The sequence below is a fragment of the Petaurus breviceps genome, unplaced genomic scaffold (assembly GCF_028583685.1).
Source record: "Petaurus breviceps papuanus isolate PSGF00001 unplaced genomic scaffold, PetGlider_PUasm1.0 90333, whole genome shotgun sequence".
Lineage (NCBI taxonomy): Eukaryota > Metazoa > Chordata > Mammalia > Diprotodontia > Petauridae > Petaurus > Petaurus breviceps.
Genome location: NW_027187220.1, coordinates 280272 through 296859, shown reverse-complemented (window position 1 = coordinate 296859; position 16588 = coordinate 280272). Strand labels below are relative to the sequence as shown.

Genomic DNA, 16588 nt, shown 5'->3' with positions numbered 1-16588 from the left:
CTCTCTCTCTCTCTCTCTCTCTCTCTCTCTCTCTCTCTCTCTCTCTCTCTCTCTCTCTCTCTCTCTCTCTCTCTCTCTCTCTCTCTCTCTCTCTCTTTCTCTCTCCCCCTCCTTCTCTCTCTCCCTCTCTCGCTCGCACACTCGCGCACGGCTCGCAGTTTTCACTTGGGAGGGAGGCTAGTGGGAGAAGGAGCCAGGCCAAGTGGCAGCTGGGCCAGGGTTGGGGGCCATGGAGCAGCTGGGAACTGAGGAGGGAAGGAGCTGAAGACACCCTGTGAGCAGCCGCAGCGTTGCCGAGGGAGACTCAGGTAAGCCCAGCCGCTGCTTCTGTGCTTCGGGACCTTCCCCCATCCCTGCAGTGGATCCCAAGCTGGGGAGGGAAGGGGACCGGGTGTGTGTGTGTGTGGGGGGGGCTTTGGCCGGACGGTTCGCTGGGCACCCCTCCCCCCATGCCCTTTACCAAGTTATCTAAGTGTTGCTCCTTTCTTTGCAGCTTGGAGGTGGGGTGAGGCGAGGAGGGGTGGCGGGGGGGGGGGCGGCTCTGCGCTAGTGCAAACCCCCCCACTTCCTCACTGACGACTACTCCTGCCTTCACTTGCAGCTCGACCCTCGGGGCTTCAGTCCACCTCTCTTGGATCTCTGGGGAACAGAGCTGCTCACTCCCTGAGAAGGGGGGCGCCCCCACCAGGTTTGCAGATCCCCTGCCTGTCTTTGCCAAGCAGGGTCCGAGGCTGGAGCTGGCGGCTGGTGGGGGGTGGGGAGGGACCCAGCCACGGCGAGCCTGAAGGACGGGAACGGGGTGGGGGGGTTGGCCTGGGGCTCCCAATTTCCAAGCCGGGAAGGGGGCTAACGTTGGGGCTGCAGCAGGAAGGAATCCACGTGCTGCCCTGCGTGTGCTGGGGGTGGGGGTGGGGGGTTGCGGCCAGGTCTGCAGAGGTCCGCTCGGGTCCCAGCTGCTGCCCTGGCTTGGCCTGGCCTCCCCCCAACTTCGCCGCCTCCGCCGCCATTTAGAGGGCCCGCAGCCCGGTCCCCGTAGCCAGCCCTAGTCGGAGCCCGATGGGGGCTGGAGGAGTTGGGGGGGGGGCAGTGCGGAGCGAGCCGGCCCAGAAGGGGGCAGCCGGCTACCCAGCCAGCCTTTAATGGAGTGGGGAGCCTCAGAGGAAATAGAGTGGGGTGTGGGGGGCAGCCCAGCGGGAAGGGCTCTGGGGTTCGGCTAAGCCCAAGGATCTGGAGACGCAGACACAAGGGACTCCCCCAAGTGCCCCCAGCTAGTTAAGGAGAGAGAGCAGACAAGATCAGACAATCCTGGTCTTTTAACTTGAAAGCCCATGATCTTTTCCATAGTTCCAGCCCACTCTTTGTTGCCCATTATCTGCAGTTTGGGCAGGGCCAACAGTAAAAATCAGAGCACCAGAAAGGGGGCTGGTTGGCCTTCGAAGCAGGGAGGCCTGGCTTCGTACCTCACCTGCCGCACTTCTGGGCTTGTCTCTTTACCTTTCTGAGCCTTCAGCCTTAGCCAAGAAGGCAGAGAAGGACTGTCCTCTGCCTCAGTGGAGGGAGGTCCCATAAAGAGGGTACTGGAAATTGAACTCTGAGCTGAGGGTGCAGTTCTGTCCTCTTGTGGCCTTCTTTCCTGAGATCAGGACCCATTTGTCTCTTCTCTGAGATTTGCATCCATCAGTGGGGCCTAAAGGGCCACTTGGCTCACTTTCCAAGGAGCGAGTTGGCTCCCTGGAATGCCCATGGCTTATAGGCTGGACCACAGTTGCTCCTGAACTGGCCAGTCAGGGTTTTCCATGGCTCACCTGTTGCCTAGCAATGATGACATCATAACTAGAATTTTGCCAACAATGCTACTGCCAACATCAGAATCAGAGGAAAACCAAGCCCCTCCCTTCCTCTCCCTCCCTTCCTCTCTCCTTCCCTCAGTGGAGCAGAGGGACCTAACGCACTCAGGAAGGAAAACCATGAATTAAGAGAGTTCCACCTGCCCAGATCATTGGTCAAAACCTTCACCCTATCACAAAGCTAACCTTGACCGGAGGGCACTTAAGAGGTAAGAGGCCACCTTCTCAGGGGGAACTTTGATATTGTCAGTGGAAGTGGCAAATGGGCAGGGAGAACGGAACCCACAACCATGCTTTTTAGATAAGGGTTTATGCTGAATTGATGGATAAGGAGCCACAAAGCAAGCTGCCTCCTTTTCTACATTCTTCCCTAACTCGAGGGAGGTCAGAGAAAATGTAGAGCCTTGGTTTTTAGAGAACTTCAAAATCAGAGAACTTCTGACCTCCCCCCACAACCCCCACCTCCTTTTCAACTTTCTTGATGTCAATGGACATCAGCACCCTCCCAATCCCTCAGACTCCCAACCTGGATGTCACCTTTGACTTCTCTCCCTCCTCCCCATATCTAATCACTTCACAAATTCTGTCAATCCAAATCATATATCTATCCACCCAGTCCCCTTATCTCTACTCAAAGGCAGCTGGACTGGGGTCTTGAAGTCCTGAGTTCCCAGCCTCATACCGTGTTTCCCCGATAATAAGACCTATCTCGAAAATAAGCCCTCCCCTTACTGTGTAAGATTCCTCTAAAATAAGCCCTCCCCCGAAAATAAGCCCTATTGAGATTGCTCCTGTAGTGAAGGTGATCCCCCTGCGCTACACGCTACATTACGGTGCCGCCTGTATGCCCCTCCCCCCCCCCGTGAAACGCACACCGCGCTCCGAGCTACATCCAATCAGAGCTGCAGCAGTGAGTGCGTCATCCTGTTCTTTATTGAATTCATTATTGAATAAAGGTAGATTTTTTTGTTCACATTTACCTGTTTATTAAAATTGCTGTCAATGTTCATTAAAATAAGCCCTCCCCTGAAAATAAGCCCTCTGGTGTTTTTCTGTCCAAAAAAATTAATAAGACAGTGTCTTATTATCGGGGAAACACGGTATACACCTCTTAGCTGTGACCCTGGACAAGTCACTTCACCACTGTGTCCTCAAGTGTAAAATGGACAAAATAATTAATGGACCTACCTCTCAGTTGGTAGAAAGATACAATGATATTGTAATTGTAAAGCACTTACCACAGTGCCTGCCACGTAACTGGGGCTATGTAACCAGTAGTGAAATCGCCATGACTCACAGAACCATTCCCCCTAGCTCAGACCTTCATTGCTTCTCATCTGGACGATTTTACAGAGGGGGAACTGGAACCTTAAGCTGGAACATTAAACCTCTAAGGTTTAATGGCTTACCCAAAGTCACAGATAGTCACAGGGGTAAAGTCTAAATTTCAATCCAGGTCCCATCACCCCAAATTCAGCTGTTTTTTTTTTCCACCAAAGCATCCTGGGGATCTGAGTTCAAATCTAGATTATTGTAATTTCTTGTGTGTGACACCTCTCTGTGCTGCTTCAGTTTCCTCCTCTGTAAAATGGAGGGGTTTTTCCCCTTCTCTGACTCTCTGGGCTTCATGTAGGAGGGAAGGAGGGAGGAACCAGGCTCTGCCTCCTGTGGAGATTTGGACCTCAAAGGATTGAGTATGGTTCAGAGAAATGGAGACGTGTAGAGGGAGGCAGAAATAATCCCCTTTAGGAGTTGGTGGGGAGAGACCAAGCCTGGCTGAATAGTGAAACAGCCAATTGATGGTTAAATCCAATGGAGTCATCTATCCAGAAGCTAGAGATGTGGGACTGGAAACTGGGTGTCTGGGGGAGAGAGAGAGAGGTGGAGATTTGGGAGCAGTGTCTATTAGAGGTGGCAGTGGACAAGAGCTTGGGGGAGGATTGTCCTTAAGAAACAGAACTCCAGCTTGACTTTCAAGGGTTAAGGAGGGAGGGAGCAGGGCAAGCACAGAGGCAGAATGTGGACTTCCTGTTGTGGTAGCATTACTTGGCCTCAAGTGAATTCTGAGAACATCAGGCCCACCCAGGGCTAAGCAAAATGGGTACTGAGGCCACTTCAGCCATGCTGCCCCACTGAAGGTAGATTATTTCCCCCATAACTTCAAGTCTCTTCTTTCCTTCCTCCTCTTGCCTTGGCAGTTGAAGAGGTCATCATGGCTGTAGTACACAATGCCCAAGTCAGAGAAGAATTCACTACCTTCCCTGAGATCATCGAGCTAAATGTGGGGGGCCAGGTGTATATTACCCGGTACCCTACCCTGGTCAGTGTCCAGGGTTCACTGCTCTGGGAGATGTTCAGTCGGAAGAATCCGCTGTCCTTGTCCCACGACAACAAAGGGCGCTTCTTTGTGGATCGAGATGGCTTCCTCTTTCGTTATGTGTTGGACTATATGAGAGATCACCGACTGGTGTTGCCAGACCACTTTCCAGAGCGGAGCCGCCTCAGGAGGGAGGCCGAGTACTTCAAACTGCCGGATCTCGTCAAGATCCTGGCCCCGGAGACTGGGAACAACAGCTCGATGGCAGATGAGTCCAGGCCGAATGACTCAGAAGAACAATGCCTCAACCAGGCCTCCAGTTCATCTGCCTCAACTGGTGGCCCAGGTGGCTCCCCAGGGACAAGTGGAGACAGTGCTGTGGCCCCCCGAAAGGGCGGGTACATCACCCTAGGCTACCGGGGTTCCTACACCCTAGGCCGGGATAGCCAAACAGACTCCAAATTTCGTCGTGTGGCCCGAATCATGGTGTGTGGCAAGATTTCACTGGCCAAAGAAGTATTTGGTGAAACCCTGAATGAGAGTCGGGACCCTGACCGCCCTCCTGAGCGGTATACCTCCCGCTACTATCTGAAATTCAACTACTTAGAGCAAGCCTTTGACAGACTGGCCAATGCTGGCTTCCACATGCTGACATCCAACTCCACGGGCACCTGTGCCTGTGCTCAAGACCAGGCCGAAGACAAGATCTGGACCTCTTACACCGAGTATATTTTTTACCGTGAGTGATACTTTAAAAAAAAAATCACCTAACAGAAATAGAAGCCACAGTCTCCCTTCCCATCATGGGCCAGGGCCAGCTGTTTTCTTTAAAAAGAGACCCTGGTGCCCCTGGCTCTTGGGTCTCCCTGTCCCTAAAGTCATTCCCAATACCCCACTCACTTTCCCTCTCCAGCAACTTCCTTGCTGCTGACCCTGCTCTCTAGGAGCTCCCAAGTTCTCCTTGAATCAGGGTCTTGGATGGCAAGTTTGAGTAGTGGACAGCAAGCTCTGATGTGTACATATTGTTACGGCAGGTCAGGGAACTGGGGGCTCGGGGGAGGTTGGGAGATGAATGCCATGGCTTGACAGCTCCCCAGTGGAGGAAGGTGGAACCCCAAGGCTGCCAACCCCTACCTCCTCCTCAGCACCTTCTCCTGGGTTTGTTTGGACACTTTGTGATTTATATAACCTGATGCCTTGGGCCTTGGGTGGATGGTGGTCAAGGGGGTCCAGCAGCTTCCAGAGTCCCTCTCCAGAAATATCTTCATGGTCCCACAAGGTGAATTAGAGGAAGATGGTAGCCCCTGAGGACCCTAAGCAGCTGGGCATTTCATGGGGGGTGGGGTGGGGAGGTTGGGGAAGAGGGAGGGGGAGGGGGATTTTTGGCAAAGGTCAGCAAAACAGCTATAGGGGAGAGGACGGGAAGGGGGATGGGCAGTCCTGAGGATCTACAACTTGGTGGTTGTCAGGGTGAACAAGGGCAAATAAAGGCCTGTGACCTTTGGGAAGGCCCAGATGGACCTGAATGGGGAGAGGGCAAAGGGCTCCTCATCCTCTGTTTCTCTCCAGTGTCTCTGGCGGTGCCAGCCAGTGCTCTCAATGTTGGCTGGCCCCAAGGCTGCCAGGGCCCCAGCAGTTACCCAGCGTATACAATAAAGGAAGAAACAATAAAGCGCCCTCCCTTTCCTTCTCTGCCTCTTTCTTCATATCCCCTATGAGGCTGTCCTCAGCCTCCTCAGTTCTGGGACCCTGGGGAAGCAGCTTCACAGCTTGGAGCCTCAGGATGGGAACCAGAGGATCTGATCCTGCCCTAAGGTGCTAGCACTGGCTGGTGGCCTTATCTTGATGGGGGAGACTCAGAGTGGCCACTCTCTGGGGCTGCTGATTGGTGAGCCAGGATTTGCTCTTCCCTTCAGAGGTTCCTGACCATACTGGGCACCTCTAGCTGAAGCAGGCCCTCAGACCTCTAGTCCCCTACCCTTCTCTGGGCCTCATGCTTAAAGGAGCATTAGCACACTTAGTTCATCTTACAGATGAGGAAACTGAGGCCTAGGGGAGGAAGTGAGTGGCCCCAGGTCACATACTAGTAAGTGCTGGAACCAGGATCTGAGCCTGGGTCCTTGGACCCCCAACCCAGCTCTCTAGTCTCTTCATTTATAAAATGACAGGCGACAGGCTTGGCCTCTGCTGTTAGAAGATTCTTCCAGCTCTGATATCCCAGGGATCCATGTTTCAAGCTGGGGGAGGGAGGCACATTGCACATTGGTCATCTGGGTAAAGGAGTGTGTGGTAACACGTGACCACCCTGTGCTTTTGATCTGTCCAATGGCTCCTTCTCCTGCTTTGTGGGATGTGAAGTAGAGTGTGTCCCTGCCCGTTCTAGGCCTACGGCACCCAGGTATCCTCATGGTCTCGTGGGAGACTGGCTAGTTAGGGAGTGTCCAACAAATGCCCATTTGGCCTAGCATGGGAGGGTTGGCAAGGACAGATAGAGGAAAAGCCTGCCCTCAGGTCAGGTTGTTCTCTTTGTGACACAGCCTAGCCTCAGTTTCCTGCTCTTTAAAGTGAGGACAGTAATGCCTGTGGTCCCATGTCACCTAATTGCCATAAATCTCAGAGTGGGAAAGGACAGTGGGGGTGGGAGAAGAACCTGGGTTTCAGCCTCCCAAGCCAGCCCCCACGTATGCCCCTGCCCCAAGGCCTGGGACTCCTGGGCTCTAGCCACAACTTTGCCACTTAGCACATCACCTGCTTTCCCCTCTGGGGGTCTCAGTTTCCTCATCTGTGAAATGAAGGTGTTGGCCCATCCTCCGTCCCCCACCCTCCTAAGCCTGGGCCAGATAAAGGCCCAAGCACCTCGTCTTGACTTCTTTATGACAGTAATGCCTCCATTTCTCTTGGGACTGAGGACACCCTGGGGATTTATTTGGATTCCAAATTTGAAAGCAATTAAGGCACAGCACATGTTTAGAAACAATTTCCTGTCTCCATCTCCACCTTCAGCCTCTGTCTGGGGTGGAAATTCAGGCACTTGGGGAGAAGAGCAGAGTTCAGGGAAGTCCTTCAGGGTTCTCAGTAAGAAAATAAGGAAGGCTGTGAAGCAGCAGAGCTGGCCCATTGTCACAGCCCCTTGTGAGGGCACTTCCTGCCATTGGAAGCCTGGCATCCTGTGCCATCCCCAGGGAGCTTGCAGGTCCTGCTGGTTGTCTACTGACCCCACCCCCCAGTTCACTCCCCTTCCTTCCTCCAGGAGGTCAGGGTCTGGCTTTCAGGCTCTCACACTAACGACGTTAACATTCCTTTGGACCCTCCCGGTTCCTTAACTTGTTTGCCATGACTTATGTCCTCCCACCTTAGCCACATACAAAGGTGGTTGGATCCTTGTTATCTCCCACAAGCCTTGCCCTTCTGTGTGCACACTTTGAAGTCTTCTCCAATCACAGCCTTTTCTAGATCTTCCTCTATCCATGGCACCTCCTCTTTATCCTCACTGTGACCTCCAATCTCCCAACCCTCGGCTCTTTCCCAGCCCATCACCCCTGCACTGACTCCACTCTCTTCCCTTCCCTAACTTGAGCCCTTGGTAAATCGTCCTCTTGGGTCCCTTTTTCCCTGGCCCTATCACTGATCTAGGCTGAGGATTCTCCTCCAATCTCCCTTCCCTGCCCCAGCCTCTCTGCTGACCTCTAATCTGGCATCTCCATCCACCTCTCAGACATCTCAAACTGGGTGTCTAGTGGACGTCTTCAGCTCAACTCAATATGTCTGTGATGGAACTCATTCTCTCCACCAAACTCTCCTCCCTGGCCCTTCCTGTGTCACTTCTCTGTTCCAGGGGCACCCCAATCCTCTCAGGCCCTCAGGCCCACTCCCTCTCACCCTCCAGATCCACACTGTTGCCAAGATCTGTTGATTTTCCCTTTCCAAGGTCTCTCAAATATACCTGCTTCTCTCTTCTGACATGGCTCCCTCCCTGGTTCAGTGTCACCCCCTCACACCTGGGTTATTGGAATAGCTGCCAGGGTGGTGGGGGATGGGGCGCTTTGCCTGTCTCTAGTCTCCAGCGCATCCTCCATCCAGTGACCCAAGTGACTTTTTCTTTTTTTTTTAAGCAATCGGGGTTAAGTAACTTGCTCAAGGTTACACAGCCAGTTATTTCTGGGTGTGGTGCTGAGTATCTAAGCCCGGGATTCGATCCAGGTTATCCTGACACTGGAGCCGGTGCTCTTACTCGCTGAGCCACCTGGCCCCCCCCCACCAAGTGATTTTCTTAAAGCACAAGTCTGACCATGTCACCCTCCCCCTCTACTCAATATACTCTGGGGGCTTCCTGTTGGCCCCAGGAATTAAATACAAAATCCTCTAGCATTTAAAGCTTTTCACTCCCTGGCCCCTGTATTCAGATTGAGAGCTAAGATCAGGTTTCACTTGTGTCCTCTGTGGCCCCAGCTTCTGTCAAGTCACTCAATTCCTGAGCACAAGCTCTATCACTGACCCCAGAAAAGCCTGCACAGTAATTGGGGTGCTCCTACTTGGATACCAACAGTAGGGGCCAGAACCAATGTATTCTTTTGGCTCCCAGTAGAAAGAAGCTATACTCTGGTCATACTGTCCCTAGAACTTAGAGCATTGACTGCGTATGGATCTTCCCATCCTCATCTTCTCCAAAAAATAAAAGAGGGATATAAAAAACCCCAAAGGAGACAAGTGAAAATGTTTAACAGCAGCTCTGGGGGGGGGGGGGTGGGGAGGTCCTTTCCCCCCCCCCCCCTTTCCCACCCCCCCCCCCCCATTCTATCTAAAACTGTCTGGGAAACATGCTCACAGTTCCTCCTTTTAACAGGTGCTTTGGGAAACACTATTATCCTATGATCCCCAAAGAAATCAGACAAATTTAAAAAAACATCCTACTAACTAATAGAACTAATGTGGACAGGTGTATGCTACTGGTAATAAAAAGATGATTTCCTTTGGTGGGGAAACAATGAAGGAACCAGGTAAAGGGGGAGGGAGGGCAGGCAGCTAGGGACCCGGGTAGCTGTGTAAGCATGATGGAGAGCACTCTGGTAAACACCAAAGGGGGGAAAAACCAATGGGGTACACTGTAGTGCAGACCATCTGAATTTAGGGAGACAGACTTTAGGAAGCAGAGGCATGACAGGGGAATGAAAGGAGGGATGGTGTCAATTACCAGAAAGACAATTACATGCTTGCGTGTCTCTGTCTTTTTATCTCTGCCTGTATCTTTGCATTTCTGTGTCTCTCTGCTGATGATTATCTCTGTCTCTGTTTCTATTTCTCTGTGTCTTTGTCTCTGTCTCTCTCTTTTTCCATCTTTCCCACATCACTGTGTCTGTGTCTCTATCTCTTTCTGTGTTTCTGTCTCTTTGTCTCTGCCTGTCATTCTCTCTGTCTATGTATCTCTGTCTCTGCTAGGAAATCTGTGTCTGGTGGATAGGATGAAGGTCCTGGATGCCAGAGAGAAGGTCCATTGGTATTTTGGGTTTGTTCTCTTTGCCAAGAAGAATGACTTTAGTACTGGCAATAGAACAGAAGTGGATGATAGGCAGCTCATCCCCAAGGTCAATAATGAGAGAGAAGGAGAGCACCTGGTTTCCCTTGCTGAACTCATCTCAGCTGGCCCAGAGGAATGATGGCCATCCTTTCATAGGTGAAGAAAGAGGGGATAGGACTGCAGACAAATCAGGCAGATTTGAAAGATCCTGGAAATCCCAGGCAAGAAAGCACAGGACTGGAGAGAGCACATATTGTCCTGATTTTCCAAAGACAGAAGAGAAGGACGTGGCAGCACCAAAGCTATTTGGGTGTCAGTGGGGTGGACAGAGCTTCCAGCACCAAGAGAGTGACAGCATGGCGTCCTCTGCCCGGGGCAGACTCTCTGTGCAGTAGATTGGGCTCATTTACAGGCACCATAGTTAGGAAGAACATTGATACGCTGGGGACTGTCCAGGAGAGGGAAGAACCATCAAGTCTACATCATATGAAGATCAGGCAAGCTATCACACATTTCTTAAACACTGAACAATGGGCCAAGTTCTGTGCTCAACACTGGGGTACAGAGAAAGGCCACCCCCCAAACCCCAGCAAACCTGGAACAGCTGAAGGAGCTTAGAATGTTTAACTTGTCAGGGAGCACAAGATAGCCAAGCCCAAATATTTCAGGGCTTTTCATGGTATCTGTCAGTCTCTATAGTGTTAGATGTATTCTCAGTACCTGAGAATCTGGGGCCTCCTGTTCTTCCTCTGCTACCCTTCAAGAAACCCCAGGAAAGAACTGGTATAACAGTGTTTCCTGAGTTGCGCTTTGCCCCAGCAGCTCTCCAGGGTCCTGGGGTCTGTAGCAGTAGCTGGCCAGGCAGTAGTCATGAAGAAGGGGGAGGAGAAAGGAAGTGCCCTTGACTGCCCCATACTCTCCCACTAGTAGCAGTGTCCTTGGGCTGAGGTGGCACCATCCCTGGCCCATCATCCTTGGGAGCTCCCAAGCAACTACTTGGATCTGGCTTGGGTACCACCATCATCCCACTCCCCAAATTCATTGGACAGCAGCAAAGGGACAGCGATGTGTAGCCCAGGCAGGGAGACACTGTGCTATCTGGTGATTTCAGTCAATGACAAACCTTGCTCCACTTCGGGCTAGGAAGGCTTGTGTAGACTTTGGCAAAGAGGCTGGTCTTGAGGGCAGGCAAAGACTGCTGGGGACTGATTGCCTTTGCTTGCTTGGCTGTTTATAATAAGAAAACATGTGAACAGAGGTAAAAAAAATCCAGGGACAGCTGGTCGGCCTGTGACACAGGCAGGGCAGATAAGAGGTGCATGTATGAGGCTCAGACAAGAGTTTCCTGTTTATATTCTCAGTCTCTATGGCAGTTATCAGTGACGCACAGAACAGCTGCCAGGCAACGAGAGCTCCCACCTCAAAAGTGGCAGCTCTTTGGCCCTGCCGCTCTTCTCACCATGGAGGAAGTGTGTGTACCACCTCCAGTCCCTCGGGACCTCCTAGATCACAGGGGGAGAGAAACCTGCATGCAGCATGAGACTCATTCCCAAGGACAGCAGCGGATGGGGGGTGGGGGAGAGAGAGACAGAGAGAGACAGAGACAGAGAGACAGAGAGACAGGGAGAGAGGGAGAGGGAGAGACAGAGAGACAGAAAGAAAGAGACAGGGAGAGAGGGAGGGAGAGGGACAGAGAGAGGGAGGGAGAGGGGAGGACAGACAGAGATGGAGAGAGAGACAGATAGATGGAGACAGAGACAGAGAGACAGACAGAGACAGAAAGACACAGAGACACAGAGAGACAGACAGAGAGAAACAGAGACACAGACACAGAGAGATAGATACAGAGACAGACATGGAGAGAGATAGAGAGACACATAAAGATAGAGAGATGGATGGAGACACACAGACACACACATACAGAAAAAGAAACAGAGAGACAGACTGACACACAGAGACAGAATGCTCCAGTAGATTCTTGGATAATTGTGACTTTCTTTTCTGCTCCTGGAATTCTGCCTAATGACTTCCCACCCTGGAAAATAGCCCCTCCAGCTACTGTTTTCAGGGAGGCCATCCCATCCTGTGTTTGTGTTTGGGATGCTGTACAATGGTCTTCAGATAAGAGATTCAAACAAAAAGCTAGGCATCAGCCCCTCTGCAAACAGGAATTTCACAAGATCATTCTTCCTAGTCATTCTTTTTTAAAAATTTATTTGTTTCCTTAGAGTTCACAACATTCAGTTCCACAATCCCTTGAATACCCAATTTCCTCCCCCTCCCTCTCCTCTCTCTTCCCTCTCCCTCTCCTCTCCCTCCCCCCTAAGGCATTCTCTCAAGGCCTTGAATCAAGGCCTCCCAAGAGACTAGTAACCCAGATGGGTCCCATGTTGCCTAGAGAATCCAGATGTCTCCCTTTGGGTTTCTGAAGGCCATGCTTGAGAGGAAAAGCAAGAGAACTGATGGCTGCTTGATGAAAGACCCAAGAAAACTGGGGCAACCCAGAGAGGGAGATGCACTCACCTAAGGTCTCCCCCATTAGAATGTATGCCAGTGGGAGTATGAACAGTTTATTGGTTTTCCAGAATAATCAAACCAATTCACAGATCCACCAACAGTATATGAGTGTCCATACCCTTTGATTTATGAATCCCACTTCTGGGCATATAATCCCATTTATGAGGAAATTGTTATAACTCTTTGTTTTGTAGTAGCAAAGAATGACAGAAACATTGCAGAATTTGATTGGGGAATGGATAAATAAGCTGTGGTCCAGAAATTATTGGGCTATAAGTAAGAATGAATAAGAAGAATCCAGTGAAGCTCAAAGAGGCTTCTATTGACTGAAGCGGAGGGACGGAGCAGAACCAGCCTGGAAAACAACTGATATACATTGGCTAGGACAATGTCCATGGAAACAACAATAAAAGTTGTTGGGTGCGGAGCACTGAATACGCTGTTGATACCTTGCTTAGTTTTGCTGAACAGCAGCTTTTTTTTTCTTCCTTCCTCCTTTCCTTCTTTCCTTCCTTCCTAATCTGTTCCAAAGGATGGCTCTGGGAAATGAAAGTGATGAAAAAACAAGAGAGATTCACAAAATAGTGTAATTGTGGAGCTGTTTCATCCAGCCCCTTCCATACTGTTCTTGTTCCAAATGTTTGAAGTGCTAGATGGGAAACAGTGCTACATAAAGGGGGAGAGTAAGGAGGGATAGCATTCCTGGCATGGGGAACGGTCAGTTCAAAGGTTCAGACGTGGAAGATGGAATGTCATGTGTGAAGATCAGCAAGAAGGCCTGGACTGGATTGTAGAGTGTCTGAAGTGAGGTAGAATTAGGCTGGAATGGGAGGAATTTCTACTTGATACTAAGCAGTAATTGGAACTTATTGAGAAATCTTGTCTTTTAGGAAAATGACTTTGGCAGATATAGAGCAAAGAGGGGACAGGGATGATCTCCCAAGCTGCATAAGAAGGGGGCTTTCAGGGGTATTTCAAGAGTTTGCTCCAAGTGGATTTTTCTGATTTTATCCTGCACTTCAACTAGGTCAATCATCAGGTTTTTAAAAAATAAACATTGGAACATGATGGAGCTGGTAACCGGAAAGTGTTTCAGAGAGAGGCAAACTTTAATGGGCACTGGGATCACTAACTGCACTAGCCATGTACCTCAATCTAGCTTTGACAGCCAGAGGTAATAGAAGGAATCTGCAATAACATCTTTCCTAAAGAGCCATCACCAGAGGCATGGAGGGGCTGTGATCTACTTTGGTGGATGGGGTGCTCACACTCATGAAATCGTGAATCTTTTGAAAGACTGAAGGAAGCTGGACAGGCTGGCTTGCCCTGACTTTCAGATGAGTTTATTCTCTCTGTCTATCTCTCTCTCTCCATATCTTCCCCATCCCCAAAGCAGTCAGGACATAGTATAATCTGTTCAGGGACTCTCAAGGGTTAAGCTTGTCAAGGCAGAGTAGGGGTCTCCCAAGGCTTAAGGCAGGCTGCATGGAGTGCCAGTCACCCGAAGCCTTCTCTGCCTTCTGGGTGGCTCAGCTTCAGTCTTTCTTCATGCCATGCAGGGGCTAATGGGCACTTTATGTCTCTCAATTCTACAACTCCCGACTTCTAATTCTATTCACTTAGATACAGAGACCTCACCAGTCGTCCAAGAGGGCACCATACCAACTTGGAAGGCTGATGATCCCACTTGAGTCCCAGGTCCCCCTCATTCACTCCCAAAGCCTGACAGTCTGTCTCCCATCACTTCCAGTGGAGAGTTTGCCCTTTGAAAATTTAGGAACAAGGAAGCAGAAGTCTTTGGACAGCTGTATGCTTTGCTCTCTCTTCTTAGGGAGCCCTTCAGTGCAAGAAGAAGAGCCAGGTTTCAGCTCCTCCCCAAGCTGTTCAGCTGAAAGCAAGCAGAAGGAAGTTGCAAGTAAGCCTTCCCTGGGGACTGCTTGGGAGGGACCATTAGGATAATTGCTCTGTGCCTCTGACTGACATGAGCCACACATGTATATACCCATGGGGCCAAACTGAAGAGATGCTAAGGTTCTATCAGTATGACACAAATAGCCATCTCATTGCCCTCCTTAGCTTACCTACACCACCAATGGGGAAGCTGGGCCCAAGGCTTCTGGTTTGATCTGTGATGTCTAATGTTCTTGTCAGTGCTATGGATAAATGCAGAGATAATGGACTCAGAAAAAGGAGAGGTAACCCCAAACTGGGAAGGAGAGCTGGTACACTGCTCAGCAGGATTACCTTCCAAAGAGATCTCAGCAGGCTAAAATATTGCGCTCAATTGAATGTGATGAAATTCATTTGGGATTCATAGAAAGTCTTCTGTTTAGATTCCAAGTATCAACTTCACGAGGATTAGAAAAGGGCTGTGAGGCTACACAGCAGCAGGGCATCAAAGAGGGTGACCAGGATGGTGGTGGCCTTTGAGATCATGCCATTACTGAGGGTCGACTGAAGGAACTGATAATATGGGAGAAGAGATATCAGGGAGATATCTGTACGTAAGGATTTCCAGACCATGATGTGGACCATTGATTTGTTGTGGGGGCGGGTGGAGTTTGGCGCCAGGGAGCTGAATGAGATGCATTTAGAGTGGAAATTAGTGAGGGCAGATGATAAAAAGAAAGAAAGTCTGAACAACTAGATCTGTCCCCAAGTGAACTGGACTGTGTTGAGGTGCTTGGTTCCTGATCACTGGAGATCTGCAAGCAGAGGCTGTATGGCCTCTCCTCAGCAAACACAAGGATTCCCACCCAGCAGCTATATGTTGGAATTGATGCCAATTGAGGTCTTTCTTGGTTCTGTGGCCAAATGACTCTAACGTTAGAGATTGATAAATTCCATCTAGTCCGAGTCTTTCATTGTATAGATGAATAAACTAAGGCCAGGAAAAGTCAAGTGACTTCTCCAAAGTAACTCCTCACATGTTCCCTCTTCACAGCTTCTAACAATTTGATTTCCTTCCCCTCTCTCCCTACCCTGTTGTCTAGGAGAAAGCAATCAGGAGGTGGCCAGATTCCATAACATCTGGGAGCTGAAGTCTCACCAAGAAGATGACCTGAACTCGGAAGGTGCATCTGGGACCCATAGATTCCCAGCCTCTAGTCCTGAGCAGCATTGGGAAGCAGCTGGTGCGGCCGGTTTGGCTGAAGTCGAGGCAGCTGAGGACCAAGGCTCTAATGATGCTAGGAGAGCTGAGCCAGAGTTGTCTGTCCCTTTTGTTTGGCCTGAGCAGGACCCGTGCCCCTTGTGGCCAGACTATCGTCGTTACTACCAACCCTTCAAACGTTCGCGGAAGGCAAAGCAATTAAGCCCCAGATGGAGCAATGCAGGGTCTGGGGTTCCAAAGACAGGGACAGAGGATGAATCTGACAGAAACAAGGCCAGTGAGGAGCGGAGACTCATGGAGATGGAACTGGGCAAATGCATTGAGGATTTTCACAAAATCAAGATCCCTTGCACTTTCCCTAACAAAAAAAGACCATGGCAGAGTGAGCTTCTTCAAAAATACCATGTCTGAGGACAGAGGGAAACCTCAGCTTTTGCTACCACCAATCCCAACCCAATCAAACCTGCTGCTGTATGGAAGGCCTTTGGAATCATCATAGCAGGGGAGGGCAGTGGGTCAAGCTGATTTCTGTATCCCCATGGACAGTCTCTGATCTCTGAAACATTGTGGTCATGTTGAAATAAACTCCCCCACCCACCCCAAATGTGGTATAATCACTTAGCTCCTTAATGTGATGATATGAATTCTAGAAGGCTAGAGACTGAAGATATTTTAGAGACAATTTAATCCAACTCCCTCTTTTTATGTAGGAGGAGCCTGGAGAAGGTCATGGAGCTTGGAGACCATCTAATTCAGTGTCCAGATTTTACATGGGTTCACACAGACCAGGGCCAATCTTGGGGGATGACCTAAAAGGTCTTTGGCTTGTACTGGCCCCACTCATTGTTTATTCTGGGAAATCTCCAGATATAGCTCAGGGCTAGGTATCCACAAATATGGTCCATTTCAAAGTACTCATTGTAACAATGCAGTTGTTGCATATGGCAGATTTTATTTGACCTCAGAAGGAATACAAAGAACCATTGCAGAAACACAGTTGTCAGCAATAGAGCAATCCAATTTTCCAAACCTCCACAATCAACACCCAAACTGTATTTAGACTTCATTCAGAAGGAAAATGAACTTGCCAAGACCCAATACTGTAATACTCTCTTTCCCATAAGGTCCTAAACAGTCACCCATGAACTCATAATGCCACCCTGTGCTTTATTGTACTTGGAGGCCCACCCATCCCCCTTCCAGTGAGTCTCTCTCCCTCTCTTCCTGCCCCCCCCTGCCCCCTCCTCCCATCTATCTATCTCTCTATCCATCTCTACATC

General features: G+C 50.2%; 1 protein-coding gene across 3 annotated transcripts; it reads left to right on the top strand.

Annotated features, from left to right (window-relative positions):
- Nucleotides 1–44: 44 nt before the first annotated feature.
- Nucleotides 45–15920, top strand: LOC138177126 (BTB/POZ domain-containing protein KCTD12-like). Of its 3 annotated transcripts, XM_069108103.1 has the most exons (6): nt 45–308; nt 602–688; nt 1930–2056; nt 4046–4903; nt 14028–14111; nt 15190–15920. In XM_069108103.1, the coding sequence occupies exons 4-6, from the start codon at nt 4060–4062 to the stop codon at nt 15717–15719; spliced, it is 1458 nt and encodes a 485-aa protein (XP_068964204.1). In that variant the 5' UTR covers nt 45–308; nt 602–688; nt 1930–2056; nt 4046–4059; the 3' UTR covers nt 15720–15920. The 3 variants fall into 3 exon arrangements, with proteins under 3 accessions (XP_068964204.1, XP_068964205.1, XP_068964206.1); XM_069108104.1 differs by lacking the exon at nt 1930–2056; XM_069108105.1 differs by lacking the exon at nt 14028–14111.
- The last annotated feature ends 668 nt before the right edge of the window (nt 15921–16588 follow it).

Excerpts from the sequence above, each read along its gene's own strand:
- LOC138177126 (XM_069108104.1), top strand. The coding sequence starts at position 4,060 with ATGGCTGTAGTACACAATGCCCAAGTCAGAGAAGAATTCACTACCTTC. Across the intron at positions 4,904-14,027 it reads CACCGAGTATATTTTTTACC|GGAGCCCTTCAGTGCAAGAA; the intron begins GTGAGTGATACT and ends CTCTCTTCTTAG. Across the intron at positions 14,112-15,189 it reads CAAGCAGAAGGAAGTTGCAA|GAGAAAGCAATCAGGAGGTG; the intron begins GTAAGCCTTCCC and ends CCTGTTGTCTAG.